General features: G+C 32.8%; 2 protein-coding genes across 2 annotated transcripts in view; one reads left to right on the top strand and one right to left on the bottom strand.

Annotated features, from left to right (window-relative positions):
• The window catches only part of LOC148621320 (uncharacterized), a 28,249-nt gene extending 21,964 nt beyond the window's left edge, over window positions 1-6,285 (top strand). The window contains exons 5-8 of the mRNA XM_088575493.1: window positions 26-181; window positions 1,381-1,557; window positions 2,784-2,831; window positions 4,665-6,285. Of these exons, the coding sequence (XP_088431619.1) occupies window positions 26-181; window positions 1,381-1,557; window positions 2,784-2,831; window positions 4,665-4,778 (495 nt within the window). The 3' untranslated portion in view covers window positions 4,779-6,285. The remainder of the gene's footprint in view (window positions 1-25; window positions 182-1,380; window positions 1,558-2,783; window positions 2,832-4,664) is intronic.
• A 3,369-nt stretch (window positions 6,286-9,654) lies between these two features.
• LOC148621319 (uncharacterized) lies at window positions 9,655-14,108 on the bottom strand. The gene is made up of 3 exons (XM_088573988.1): window positions 13,993-14,108; window positions 12,797-12,917; window positions 9,655-10,309 (listed from the first exon to the last, which is right to left on the bottom strand). The coding sequence occupies exons 1-3, from the start codon at window positions 14,072-14,074 to the stop codon at window positions 10,186-10,188; spliced, it is 327 nt and encodes a 108-aa protein (XP_088430114.1). The 5' UTR covers window positions 14,075-14,108; the 3' UTR covers window positions 9,655-10,185.
• Between the last annotated feature and the right edge of the window lie 1,212 nt (window positions 14,109-15,320).

The following is a 15,320-nucleotide window of genomic DNA, read 5'->3' as shown; positions in this document are numbered from 1 at the left end:
TCTTAATTATTTTTTTTTATTTCAGACATTGATTAGTTCGCTGTCTATTGCAACGTTTTCTGTCGACAAGGACAAACCACAGAACCGCCTTCAGCTTTCGTTTACATTGGTTCTGACTGGTGTAGCTTTTAAATTCGTTGCTAATCAAACCATACCAAAAATATCATACCTAACACAGCTAGTAAGTGGATTTTTATAAGTATAAAAATAAAAACAGCAATAGCAAAAATAACCCCTTAAGGAGGTAGACCTAGGGTATGGAACACAACTCATACAAATCATTGGAACGGTTGTATTCAGCATTTTACATCAATATCATGTAAGCATCAAAGTAACCTGGACTGATTTCATTCGGTTTCAAATGAAAGCTTGAGAGGCTATGGTGAAATTGAATATGATACAAACATTTTGCTGACTTCATGAGTTTTGTCCCTTACCCTAGGTCTACCTCCTTATCAAGAAGACTACATGAAACTATCAATAGATAATGGCGCAGCTAGTAAGTGGAATATACAAATAAATAATAAAAGCAACAACTGACAACTTCTTCTAAAATATGTTTGTTTGTTGGGGTTTAACGTCCGAGCAGCAATATTTCAACTATATTCAGACGATGAACATGAAATGGATGATAAAATGAACATGAAATGAATAAAAAGGGATGGGACACAAGGACAATGGGGTCGACAAACTTTGATTGCCACTGGAAATAGGGAGAGGTGGATAGGGTCGGGCAATTTAGCCTCCTGTGGCGGAACCCCATGGTTCCTACTCCGGGAGAATACCACAGTAGGGTTCTTTAACGTGCGAGGAACGTGGCATCTTTTCCAACACGGTGCATCACTATGGTTTGCGGTCAGGTTTTCCGTATTATAGCCTGACAACCCCAGCATGTAACACGCCAGGGGTATCCCATTCAACCACCTGGGGCACACATCCCAGTTGCTCTGTGGGCAGAGCGCCATAGCCCCACAACTAAGGTTCTGGGCACTGTTTAGTCGACTTATACGACAAGCTTAGCGCTGCTGCAGGTCTATTCTTTTAACACCCGAACCTGCACGGGGATCTTCTAAAATAAGAAGATTAAATAAAACTTTGGTAATGCTTCAATTTTTTTAGATGAACAAAACTGTCAAATTAACACTAAGGTTCCAATTTTCATTAAATTTGCTACTCTATAAATTCAATGAAGTTAAGCCCTATATGCTATCAGCACATCTTGTTCTTTTATCATCGTTCAAGATAATCAGTTAGACCAGATGTGTAGGATCAAAAACACGATATGCACCAACTGTGATTATTCTTTAGAAATGAAATGAATCTGCTTGCTAACATCTTGAATTGCCAAATTTGGTAAAACAAATTTCTTTTAATTTGTAGGACCGATACATTCTAGGAAGTATGACATTCCTGTATCTAGTTTGTATTTGGCATGCAGTTGTTACCCTTATATCAGACCATGACACAGCCAGATCTGCAGACCGATGGGCGTTCGTCAGTTTTATCATTTTGTTTGCCATATTTCAAATATCTTTTATCATTAGCGTTCTTATTCAGGTATGTCTATTTCTTTAATCAATTAAATAAGGGGACACATACTAATAACACAAATACAGGCAACCTATAGTCAAAGGTACATGTATTATGGTGATGGTGTTTATAAACGTAATTCTTAATGTCTTTTTTCATGTTTAATTGGCCGAAACCAAAATGATACAGATACAATATTTTACAATATAGAGACATTCACTTAAATATAATGTTTTAAGTAGCACTCCACATAAGAATCATGCCAAATGTGATTCATGGTTGGAAACCCTACATATTTCTCATATTTCTACTTTTGATATTTTGTTTAAAATGTTATAGTAAACAGAAATGAAATTAGCATGTGGCTTTTCATATAATATGTGCTCTTAGGAGATTTTATAGAATGTACTCTAGAATTCAAAACTATGGTAGATAAGTCTGTAGAAACTATTGGATTTTCAATTTTTATTGTCTCCTAAAAACCGAAAGACTGGAATGAATATTTAAAGATTTGATCATATAGACATGAGAAGTAACTTAATAACAAAAATAAATATATGTCGTCTTTTTTTAGGTGTATCACATTTTACAGAATTTGCATGATTCTTACAAAGACCGCTACTTCTAGCACATCAATCGTTGTAACATGAAATGCATTTGATAAATTGTAAATTGTAGGGAATCCATTTAACTATCGACGGCAGAATGGGAACGTGTTAATTTAAGGAGGTAGACCTAGGGTAAGGGACACAACTCTTAAAAATCATTTGAACGTTTGTATTCAGCATTTTACATCAATCTCATATAAGCATCTAAGTAACTTGGGATTTATTTTATTCAGTTTCAAATGAAAGCTTGAGAGGCTTTGGTGAAACTGGATATGATACAAACATATCACTGATTTCAAAAGTTATGTCCCTTACCCTAGGTCTACCACCTTTTTTTAACTTACCACTTTTGAAATAGTACGGAAAAACTGTAATGTAATTGAAGATTTGTCGTTGTTATCATTCAATCTCTTGATTCGATTTTTTTTTCAAGTGTAAGTCACTGACTAAATTTGTTTTGAGATTTTTTAATAACTTCTTCATTTATTATTTGTTATTTGTTCCTTTCCTTTAATTTTTTTAGTAAATGTCTGCGTGTTCTTAGTTTTCCCTTTATACCTAGTTTTTTTGTGGTATTTTGTTGCAGAAGTAATTTGCTCATTTGTGAAAATATTTCAAATCTTAATCAAGGCATTCCTATTTCAGGGCTATAGAAGGTGGCGCCATGTGAAGAAAATAGAAGAAAAGTATGAGGTACTTGTTCGAACCCATTTAATATTGAAGGAGGAGGTCTTCAGTTTTTAATTAGAATCTTCTTTTCAGTATGTTAACGATTGATATGTTTTTTAGCATCCACGGAATTAAATCTTTTTTTTTTCATATATGTAAAAGCATGATATTCGGATCAGGGCGAAGAGAATCAAAATATTTATTTTAAAAAGGTCTGAGTAAAATATTTTATCTACGTCGCCAAAGACAGGTCTAGAATGTAGGTCAATCCGTCCGTCTGTTCGTAAAACCATACCATATCAGCTTGTCATCACAACTCTCTTAAATTTCTCAACAGAAAAGCCTGAAACAAACATTATATGCAGTTCTGCGTATCATCAAGAAATTTTGATTCTGTAATTTTATGGGAGTAATACCCTTTTGAACTTACAAATTTACCGTAAATCATCACATATCAGCTAGTCATCGCAATTAACTCAAAAACTACCAAAAAGAATTTAATAAAACTTGGTGTATAATGGGAATATCATATGTAGTTGTGCAAATTATCAGGAAATTATGATTCTCTAATTTTTGTTGGAGTTCCTTTGAACTCACAAAATTTACCGTAAATCATCATGTATTAGCTTGTCATCGCAACTCCTCTAAAGCTACCCAACATAATTTTTTTTAAAACTTGACATCTCTAAAACTACCGAAAAGATTTTTTTATAATACTTGGTATGTAGCAAGAACACCAAATGTTGTGCATATTATCGGGGAAATTTTATTTTATATTTTTTATGGGAATTATGTTCCGTAGTTCCGTCTATTCGTCTGTAACACTTATTTCGCCGCATTTTCATCAGCAATGTTAAATCACAGAAGCAGATGCCCAGACATCGACTGGCCTAGCTTGTTTTTTTTTTTTAACTCTTCCACCCTCCCTCTTTCAAAATAATTGGTTCTAGATGTTTCATGATAAACCCCTTCTCTTTGTAGTTACATATTGCTTGTTAATTTAAAAAGAAACATCCAAATTAACGATCACTAATCATATAAAGAATATTACATACCAAAATCTATAATGTGCCGAATCAACTCGAGATTCCTACTTAAGGAGGTAGACCTAGGGTAAGGGACACAACTCTTAAAAATTATTGGAATGTTTATATTCAGCATTTTACATCAATCTTATGTAAGCATCTAATTGACTTGGATTCATTTTATTCTACTTCAAACGAAAGCTTGAGAGACTTTGGTGAAATTGAGTATGATGCAAACATATCACTGATTTTATAAGTTATGTCCCTTACCCCAGGTCTACCTACTTAACCCCAAAGGCCAACAGTCCGAGGAGTAATAAATATCGAGCGTTGATACGGCATGCAATACGAATTAACTACTGAAAGTGTGTTCCGAGATCGGATGCGATTAACATCTCGTTATATAAGTCTGGGGTGTGATATAGGTTAAACGAAACAGGGTTTAAACAATCATATATAATACACATATAAAAACATTTATTTTAATCTGTACATATGATAAATCTTTTTATTTGCACGGAGGCTATTTTTATTTTGTGTAAGTCTCGAATGTGTTCCAAAATTGAGTGCGATATTATTGCATTTTAGTTACTTAAATACTAACGAAAACCGATAATTCTAAAAATCCATCTTTCTCAGAGGGATATGAAAATATACAAATAATATCGATGAAGTCTACTTTAAGATAAAATGGTCGGATGGACGTATTGAGATCATTATGAAGTTTTGACTGATACATTGTATTTGAACTACTACAATATTAAATAAATTTGAAAAGGAAATGCACAAGGATGATTGAACTCTTCCTTTCTATAAAATATTTATATTTTAGGAGAAATACCGAAACATATGCGGGGAAAGACTTTCTCCAAAGAAGAAGAGCATCATCAATCCATTTAAAAAGACTACTACAGTTGGATCCATTGCACTGTCATGGAAAATGTAGAGATGAGTTACGGTCAAATTTGGAAAATTAGTTAGAATGAAATTAAGAACTATTGCTGTTCATTTTAGTTTTAATGTACCTGCCGAAGAGCCCAATACTAAAATTTGAAATTTCCCGCGGCTCAAACAGAATAATATTCCACTGTTGGCCAAAAAAAAAAATGAATAAATGACTTTTATCTCACTGTTAAAGTTGAGACTGTCTAATTGCCTATCTGTGTTTTGACTTCAGTTTTGTATTTGTGGTCTATACTTGGCATTTTCAATGATATACTTAAAACAAATTTCTGAAATTTTATCATGCGTTGCGTAATTGAAGCCTTAGTTTTATTGTTTAACATTAAACAAAAAATTCTTATAGTACTGTGTATTGATTTTACGAAGAAAAATAACCGATGCATTTCATACTGTAGTTTCTCAAAAAAAATGTCTTCCACTAGTCAATATGGACACCAAAACTGTTATGATAGTAAGAAATTATTCTTTTGTATTTTATTTATTTATTTGTTGTTATGATATAAGACAAACTATTGTATTAAAAGCTGGACATGTGATAAATCGATAATTCCTCAAAATGTGGGATAATTAAGAACGAAGTCATGTTTATTATTTTGTATGTAGATGAAATATGTATTTTAAAATATATTTGTTGAATTGATTGTTAGTTGGTACGTATGAAGGTTACAAAAGAAAGGACTGTATATAAAGTCTTATTAGAAAAAAAAATGATTGGAAATAAAATAAACAAGAAACAAAGTATTTCAAAATGTACATGTATTTCCTATATGGCATTTTATAAACTTTATTGCATTGATTTCAACATGAAGAAGAGTTTTTTACTCATTTCATACCATGTATCATTTCCTGTTACATGTAATCAATGTCTGTACTTAGATAATGGACGGAAATTTCGACTCCCAATACTATGAATTTGTAAGCGTTAATCGTTAATAATTGCTTGCAGTTATTGTGATTTTGTTCATTTCAGTCGTCAAATAATTCAAAATGAAATCTAATCATTTTATGTCGATTTTGAGAAAATCCAACATTGGTAATGGTAAAATTTTAAAGTTTTTGAGTAAGATACTTTTTGCAATGAAAAAAGACATCGCATTTTTTTTATGAATTTACAGTAATGCTTAACTACACTGGAATTTTATTTCCCGCCAGGGGTTTTTTGGTTTCAGTATAACATTTTAGAAAGCCTGAGAGTATTTAATACTACAATAAATAATGAAAACAAATGGCATAATTAACAAAGCTTGTAGGTTTTTTTTTTATTATCTAGCATATAGATACAAAATACTAACAGTGTAATAGACAACAAAAATAAATTGAACTATCATCACATGTATTATTTTATTCTACGCAAGTGTCTTTTTCAAAAAGGCAGGTAGAAGTAACATGACCAGAGTGTTAACACTAACTACACAGATTGAAATACACTTCACATTCTTCCTTTTTGGTTTGCAGCAATCGTATTCAAGTTTAAAATCATCAAGCAAATCTCAAAAAGTAAAAAAACAAATAGTTTACAAAAAATAAAACAAAATAACATTAAACATCAAACATTTATAATGGCTTTATCTTCTGGTAAAATCTAAAATTTTGACAGAGTCTGAATCATTCTCATGCCAAATGGCACATCTATTGTTTTAGTACTTAACCTCGTTTTCTTGTAAAATGGTGAAGAACAGTGGATTCTAAATGAGTAGCACTTATGCATTGTGAAAATGTCGAAATTCTGGATGACAGAGCTGGTAAACTAGTGGAGCAATACGTAGCGAACCCACAAGTCATTAATAGTTCTGCACGGATATGACATATAGATATCAGGGGAGGACCTAATACTCTAAGTTGGTTCAAAATCCACGCAACATCAGACTAAATAACTTTTGCAGGAGTTCATATTGGATATCATGAGTGATGAGAAATTTCGTCTTTTGTACGTGGGGAGCGCAGTACAACGTCGAGTTAAATCATTCTATTTTTTTCCGACATTATAAGAATCGTGTGGTTTTCGAGAGCGTTTGCAACGTTTTCAGTGAGTTTCTATCATCACTTGTTAATCGGAGATTAATTCTGAATGTTGTTCGATATATGAGATTTTTTTTGAATTTGCATTTATTCCTGGATTTAACTTCAATTCTAAAATTTAAGAACATGACAACATATCCGATACCTATCAAATATTGTAGGTATTGCTAAGTTCCCATTTAAATAAGTATTATGTTTAATTATTGTTAAATTAGATAAAATAATTGTGTATATTGTCTCATTCTTCCTTCGTGTGGTAATCTTTTATACCATCCTTATTTGCAGACAGTATGTGTTTAAGGAGGTAGACATAGGGTAAGGGACATAACTCTTAAAAATCATTGTTTATTCGTTTTCATTTACCATTGTACATCAATCCCATGTAAGCATCTACGTAACTTGGACTGATTTCATTCTGTTTCAATGGAAAGCTTGAAAGGCTTTGGTGAAATTGAATATGATACAAACATGTCAGTGATTTCAAAAGTTGTGTCCCTTACCCTAGGTCTACCTCCTTAATATGTAATGTTTTTTTGTTCTGTTTTACCTCGTCACTATGCATTTACCAGTTATTATTCCTTTTGACCGTTTATAACTTAGATATGAAAGTCAGTTCTTATGATTTACAATAGGCTCCACCGTTTGCATTCAAATATGTCAAGATAAGTATGTGGTATGTTTTTTTACCTAATTTGATGAAATATCCTTTATTGCTCTTAGAGGCCATACGGAAGCGAGGACTTTCTGAAACTCACAGTACAAAATAGACGTTATGGTCTTAAATACTTCAGATATTTGCATCAGCTAAAATGTAACTATTATCTCTTCTAACTGAAAGAAAGGGTCATCAAGGAAATCATATTTTGAACGGTATTCAAAGGATAACAACTAGACAGGTGAAATAGACATATACAACTAAGGACATGAAAAAACCAAAATAAAACTTACATAGAAAGAAAGTAAAAGAGCAAAACTCTTTGTCACATGGATACAACATAACGATCCGCGAGTCATAGTGACGACCAGAAAACGTTTGAAGGTAGAATACATTAAAGTTACGTCGTGATGCAAATCATTTGATATTTGTATAAATCAATTGAAACTTCCGACTTAGTGCATCCTTAAGTAAAAGTATAATAAGTACGTTTTGTCGTTCATTTCATATATAACCTAATATAAATAAAAGCCGAAAACAAATTAATAAAAAAAAGTTATAATATACTTACAGAACCTTTCATTTCGTTGATGGTTAATTGAAAGTTTATCTCAATTATATATTTAAATCAACCTACCATCATTTAAGGGCGTTGAAAGTACCCAGAGTTCCTTTCATTTTCTTTGAAATCTTCAAGTTAATTCTTGACATGTTTCTTTTACATGATTGGTAGTGATAGGCTACTGCTTCAATATAGAATAACGTATGGAATATCCATATTCAAGATTAATATTTCTGTACTTGGTGGTAAATTGTAAGAATACTTAATTTACAGCATATCGAAATTTGCAGAATCATATGATTGGTGCTTTTGCATTGGCAGTAAGAAGTTCATACTGAATTGCGTACCCCATTAAGCAAAACAATTTTGTTTTTATACATTTTAGTTGGTAAATGTTGACAATGATTATAATTTACTTATTGATCTATACCTTCATTGTAGCAAAACCAAATGTCAATCAATCCCCTTAAGTAAATGAAAAACATGAAAACGGCCGAGCGCTTTTTACTTCACCTGATCCGAATGACCATGTGAACCTTTGCCATCACTTAGCGTCCGTCGTTGTCGTTGTCGTCGTCCGTCGTTCGTCAATTTTCAACACTTTTCTTCTCTGAAACTGCTAGACTAATTAAAACCAATAAATCTTTTTTAGGAATTTTTATCCAAAAAACAACACGTCTGGTTTTACAAAAAAAATAGAATGTTGCTTATCAAGCCAGGTTAGCGATTCAGGCTCTTTAGAGATTCTTGAAGTAATGTTTTCCTAAGAAACTTGCCCCGTGCAGGTCCGGATGTTAAAAGAATAGGCCTGCAGCAGCGCTAAGCTTGTCGTAAAAGGCGACTAAATAGTGCTCAGAAACCTAGCCGGGGGGCTAGGCGCTCTGCCCACAGAGCAACTGGGATGTGTGCCCCAGGTGGTGGAATGGGGTACCCCTGGCGTGTTACATGCTGGGGTTGTCAGGCTATAATACGGAAAACCTGACCGCAAACCATAGTGGTGCACCGTGTTGGGAAAGATGCCACATTCCTCGCACGTTAAAGAACCCTGCTGTGGTATTCGATAGGAGTAGGAACCTTTGCGCTCCGCCACAGGAGGCTAAATTGCCCGACCTTACCCATCCCCCCTTTTTCCAGTGGCAATCAAAGTTTGTCGACCCTATTATCCTTGTGACCCATCTTTTTTTTTTCATTTCATGTTCATTTTATCATCAATTTCATGTTCATTGTCTGAATATAGCTGAAATATTGCTGCTCGGACGTTAAACCCCAACAAACAAACAAACAAAATCCTAAGAAACTTGTGCAGGCATGGTGCGTTATGTATTTTGAGTATTTAAAAGTTACAAAATGTTATATGTTAGATATTTTGCGGCACCAAATCTATACAGGAGAGAAATGTATTTTCTAAATCCTTCAATGAAAAGCCTTCACTTTAGTGTGATGTTGCTTAATTGGTCATGATGCATGCTGATACCATAAATAGTATAGATCTTTTCTACAGAAAACGTATTATAATATTATCTGACAACAGTGTAACTCTAGCGCATAGTATACGTTTTTTCTTGATTATTATGTGAATCATTATTTACTTTAATTTTGATTTAATTTAAATAAAAAGCTAGTTACTGTATTCTATTTTTTGTTTGTTTTTTGTTTTTGTCATCTGTGTAGTTACAATGGACTTACCTAATCACTACTGAGACCCTCATGACCCTTTGTGTTATAAAACATGCATATATATTGCATAGATATTTATTGTTCCATTAATGCTCTCACGTTTTACATTATACAAGATTGAAATGTTAATATCAAACACTGTAACACATAAGTAACATGCTATTAATATGAATTGCCCAACAGATTTGTATGTATTCTTCGAAATCGACATCGACTTATATAAAACATTTTGTTTAGAAACATTAGCAGTATAGAAAAGTTTGTTTCTTGGTTGGTTGGTAAGTCTGTGTTACGCCGATTAGAATGAGACAATGGATGGAAGTTTATTTGAATGGACCATACAATTTGTTTTGTTCAATACCTTTTCTATATATTGAAACAGCTTGAAAGATAAGAAAGGCCAAAATTAAACACATGATCAATCAATAGTCAAATATATAATGAAAACAAAATTATCTATTTAACGCAAAACATTTCCTATCCAACTGCAGCAAAGAAGTGACATTCTACATCTTCGTCTTGTTTCTTCACTACTTTCGGTTTGCAGCCAATATAAATGAGTTTACAACTGTTGGGAAATTGTGTCGGCGTCATATACAGTCTATAAAAACGAAATGTATCAAATCTCTCAAAATTGATTGTTTTTTTAAGTATCAAGCGTAAAAATTATAGTTCTGAAATATTTAGGTAATTTCTATTATTGATGTTAATGCTATATTTAATAACTATTTCTATCTTTTTCGTAAGGTGATGTTATGAGCTAAAACTTAGAAAAAATAACAACATAAAATAGAAATTGGCAAAAGGAATATTGCCTGCTAAAATTGCCTTTGACATTTATGTATGGGTCTGTTGAACCGATAAATAAAGTTTATACAGTGATTTAAGAGGCCACTCGTACGCTAGGGGGCATAACTCTTGTAATAATTGATATGCTTGTGATACGGTATATTCGATTTCAGCATTCATTCAAAACAGAATGAAATTAATCTAACTAAACAAGACACTTCCATCAGATTTATGTTTGGTTTACACGAACGTTCCAATGATTTATGCTCTATAGCCTGTCTATATCTGATCAATAACATAATAGAACAAACCAACAACAGGGCAGCAGGCTTAATAAAATTCAACAATCATCAAAATAAAAAGAATGGTATCCTGGTTCCCAGGACCTTGTTTCGGGTACTAACTACTAGCCACTGTTATAATTGTAACGTGTAGAATACTTTAGTACTAAATATTGCGATCGGAGACCAGTCAAAAATTGAAAAAGGTATATATAAATCAAAGTATACAGGTAAGAAAGAACGTCCCATTAACCGTTTATTGATTTTTGAGAACTTCAAGCATATTCTTGTGTCTGAACAATTAAACTTGTCTGACATTAGGTATACCATAAACAGATTATCAACATTTACACGAGCATTAAATTCAAAACCCTAAAATCACTTAGCCTTGTATTGCACATAATTATTTAAATTTCTGTGTTACTGGATTTGAATTCCTATTTTGATTTGTGAATGAATAGTTTATGTTGACTATTAATTTCGATTCTCTATCTTCCTTTTTGCTGCATGCTGTGATGAAAGTTATTACATGAAAGAGTAGAGTAATCAAGGAAACCGAGGTTATAGCGGTAATCAAAAGAATGCAATCCAGGGACAAAAACCCGACATGGCATGGAAAACAGACATACACAACAAAGAACATAAAGTAACTGAAATCATACATAAAAAGTAACAAAAGCAAATGAGCAACACGGACTCCACTAAAAACTGGGAGCATGGACAAGGTGCACTGGTAGGGTAATCGTCCTCTGCTTTTCTAGAAACACCCGCCGAATTGGTCATAAAAAGTCAAGTCCGGAGTAGTCGAAAGAGGAAAGGATATGACACGTTGAACAAATCAGTTTTCATAGCGCAGATGGATACACCGTAACGATCCACGAGTTCATGATGTCGACCATAAAACTTCTGCAATGATGATTTTAATCTTGTAGCAACATAACCCTGTTATAAAAGATTATTTGTTAGAATTCTAGCGCGATATAAAAAAGCCAGTGTAATCTCGGCAAGCTCTGGCATAACGTATGAGTTGTGGTATGAACACTCCATACCCAGGTGCTGAAGGGATGCTGCCACAGATGAAAGGAAAGTTGACAATTCTGAATGAAAAGTCATTACGTTTGTCGTGAAGTTTGGTCAATATTTGTCCTTTACCGGCGTAAAGTTTAGGTCAAGATATGAGGCTGACTTCACAGTGTCTGCAGTACCCTTTGTCTCAAGTTTTTTGGGGTAGATGCGATGTATCAAATCTCCAAAATTAGGAATGTTTAAAGATAATACGTCATATATGTAGCGAAAACTGAGATTAAAGTATCTAGCTAAACGATATTCTTTCTTTTGGATCAGACCAGCTATAGTCAGCCTCATAAGAGTGAAGGAAAGGGTCAGCAAGTAGAGGAGTAGATAATGTTCTCTTTGGAATGCCGACTGTTTGTTGAGAAACGCGTCCACCACACTGGGCAAATATGTTGTCGATTAAAAAAATCCAGCATTTTGTAAACATCTTCTGTATATTTGGAAGATGATTTGGAATTATTTCTTACAAAGTATGAGGAATCTGTGCAACATATTTGTCATTTATAGTAGACAATGTTTTGCTACATCGGGTCTGTGAAAACTGATTTTAAGTTGGCACTCATTGACCTACTTAAAATGCATTCGTTTCAAAATTAAAGACCTGACGGCATTTAACAACTCTGACAGAGAATCAATGTCTTCTTGTTCTCGTTTTATCCATTTTCTTGCGTTATCCGCCACGGCATTATAAAACATATGCAGTAATTAATACCGAAATGTACACTTTACTAGCATTGTTTTTGGTTTTTTTTATATATTTGTTTTGTATTTTAAAGTGATGTTATGCTTTTGTTGTATTTGATTCAAAGAATATTGATTCAATCGTAAGTACTTGTTTATGGTTAAGTCGAAAGCAAATGAGAAATTCACAATTCTTTGTATCTTTCTTTTCTATTTTATCAGAATACGTCGTGAAAGTAAAATGTTTTGTAACATATACTTACGATGAACAGCTTCCTGTCTTTTCGCATGAACAACGCAGGCAATAAGGAAGCCAAACTGTTACTGTAGAATTCAGTGGTATTGAAAAGCCTATTTCAGCATAGTAACAGTCCCTTTCTTCTCCTATAAAGTATGCAGTGAAACATGCATGATCCAAATACCTGACTTAACCAGACATTTTTAAGGTTCCTTATATCACAGGTCACCCAACAGGTTATGGTATAGACATGTTTCGCTGTATTTATTTCGTATTTAGCTTAAGTGTCAGTCCCTGTAAAAATCAGGCAGTAGGTGAAACATGGTATAAAAAAACATCGTTTTGATTTTTTAATTTGACTATTAGCACCATCAGAATCAAAGAAAACAGAAATAAATTCCACATCATTGAGGATCATTGAGTTACAATAGCATGGAAATGTACTGAAAATGAACATTTCAGAGTCAGATAAGTCTGTCAAAAACCTCATTTTTCTAAGGTTCCGTTGAAAAATTTCTGAGCAAAACAATGATGCAGAGATCAAATAATGGTCTTTTCAAATAGATAAAGCATCCTTCAGTGATATTTTATTGTCAGATCGGTGGGGTTTTGACATGCATGTTTCTGATTTTTCCCATTTTGCCTGATTCTTACATTGTACAAACACTTACACTTAAAACGTTTCATTCTTATTTGGTTAATCATAATTTAAATAGAACGCAAAACCAGTCGCTTTTATAATTAAGAACAAAATTGACGATTAAAACTGAATCCATAGTACGTGTTTTTTTTTCAATTTTCTAAAAAGCAAGTTCTGTTGTTTAAAATATACAAAAAGGCAAAACATTGAGATCAAGAATTTGTCCCTTCAGCTGTTCGTAATGTAAGCGAGAAGAGATAAAAAAAAGTTGATATGTGAAAACTCCCACCTAATGGTCAAAAGGAATAGTAAAAAAGGAAAGGTCCGTATTCCAAATGGCAGTATTGACGCAAAAACTGAAAAAATGGGGACACAACCGCAATGGTCTTGAGTTGGTACAGTCAATCCCGCTGGAAATGGTGGGTTAAAACAGATTTTATGAACGTGCTCAACTGTTCATAACCAAACACATGACAATATGATACGCTATTTTCGAAATAAATATATTTCAACTGGGTATACACGAAACTGACAATGTTTATAAAACTAAATTTTGAATTGTAATATGAGACTTTACTCACCTCTTTTTGGAAATTCAATCCATACACCTCTGGCTGACGTAACAAAGGCCAACAAAAGGGCAAAAACTCGTTTCACCTTCATAACACTTCTATTAGATTCTTATGGTCAGCTTAGCAAAATATGTGGTTTAACAGATTTATCTTCAACTTAATTGTTCTGTGCATCGTAAATCAACCCAATATACTAAAAAGAAATAAATTTATGATTAAACTAGTAAACTAATGCAGTTGTCAATGTACTGTTATAAGAATATTTTGTTGCATCTCAGATTTATGTTTTCGTTGAAATGTCAAAGCTTAATTCAGCATATGTCAATGTCATAATTTAAAAGGTGGTACACGTTAAGCAAAATCAAATACAAGCACATTTAATATAAATATTATTATTAAAATACCAATAAATGATAAATTAAAAACGGGGAAGATATAACGATCCTACACAACTGTAAAAAGCAAAACAACAAAATGTAGTAAATAATGAGAAATTTCCGATCCGTACTGTCTACATTCAACTAGCCTCTAAAACAACACCTTTACCAGTTCAGCGAAATTGACATCAAATATAATACCCTATCATTTAAAGTTCCAGAATTTAAAATCAAACATAATGGATAAAGACTAATTGGACCAGCCTAACGAAAGACTAAAAGATGCACTTAAAATTGTAAAATAGTATGCAGCGATAATTAATTAGTTAATATCCTTTGTGCTGATCCAATGGAAAGGTCTCCTTAATGGTCGATTAGTTTGGTTGACTGGAAATCACTTTAGTACTTTTGGCAGTAAGAAAATTCTTAAATAAAATGAAAGTATATTTGACAAATTTAAAAAGTATACCGCTTGTACTGTCTTTTATATTTTTGATGATAATAGTATCACAAAAAATTCTTTCAGAATGTCTAGTAATTATTCGTAAGTTTTTAGTATAATATATTTGTACTTGGCTTAAGAAAAAGATAAATAATTCGAGGCACATCCGATCATATTCCCCTATCCTAAGTTTAGATCAATTATGTATCACTCTTCTTTTGGTTTGTCAATTTTGATGCACGTAATTCTTACATAGATTGTAGCAGATTTAAAAGTAAATATTCAATATTATACCAGGTAAAAGTTGCTAAGCTGATAGCAGTGTTAACATTGGCTCTTTGTTTGTAGCGCCGTATTTTATCAACTCTAGTCGAGATGAATGCTTTACTTTCCAGATAAATAATTTCATGTCTGATTTGTTCTTGTAAACAAACATGACAAGTTTGGTTTCGAGTTCGTGTTAGCTTTTTTTGTTCTTTTTTTGCACTTTCTTGGAAGAAAACAAACACCTTCTTCGA

Source organism: Perna viridis, chromosome 3 (assembly GCF_037379345.1).
Source record: "Perna viridis isolate PV_CMFRI_1.1 ecotype Kerala chromosome 3, ASM3737934v1, whole genome shotgun sequence".
In the NCBI taxonomy this organism is placed as follows: Eukaryota; Metazoa; Mollusca; class Bivalvia; order Mytilida; family Mytilidae; genus Perna; species Perna viridis.
Note: the sequence above shows the minus strand (reverse complement) of the source record. Positions and strands in the feature narration are given on the sequence as shown.

Excerpts from the sequence above, each read along its gene's own strand:
- LOC148621319 (XM_088573988.1), bottom strand. The coding sequence starts at position 14,074 with ATGAAGGTGAAACGAGTTTTTGCCCTTTTGTTGGCCTTTGTTACGTCA. Across the intron at positions 12,918-13,992 it reads GATTGAATTTCCAAAAAGAG|GAGAAGAAAGGGACTGTTAC; the intron begins GTGAGTAAAGTC and ends CATACTTTATAG. Across the intron at positions 10,310-12,796 it reads AAGACAGGAAGCTGTTCATC|ACTGTATATGACGCCGACAC; the intron begins GTAAGTATATGT and ends TCGTTTTTATAG.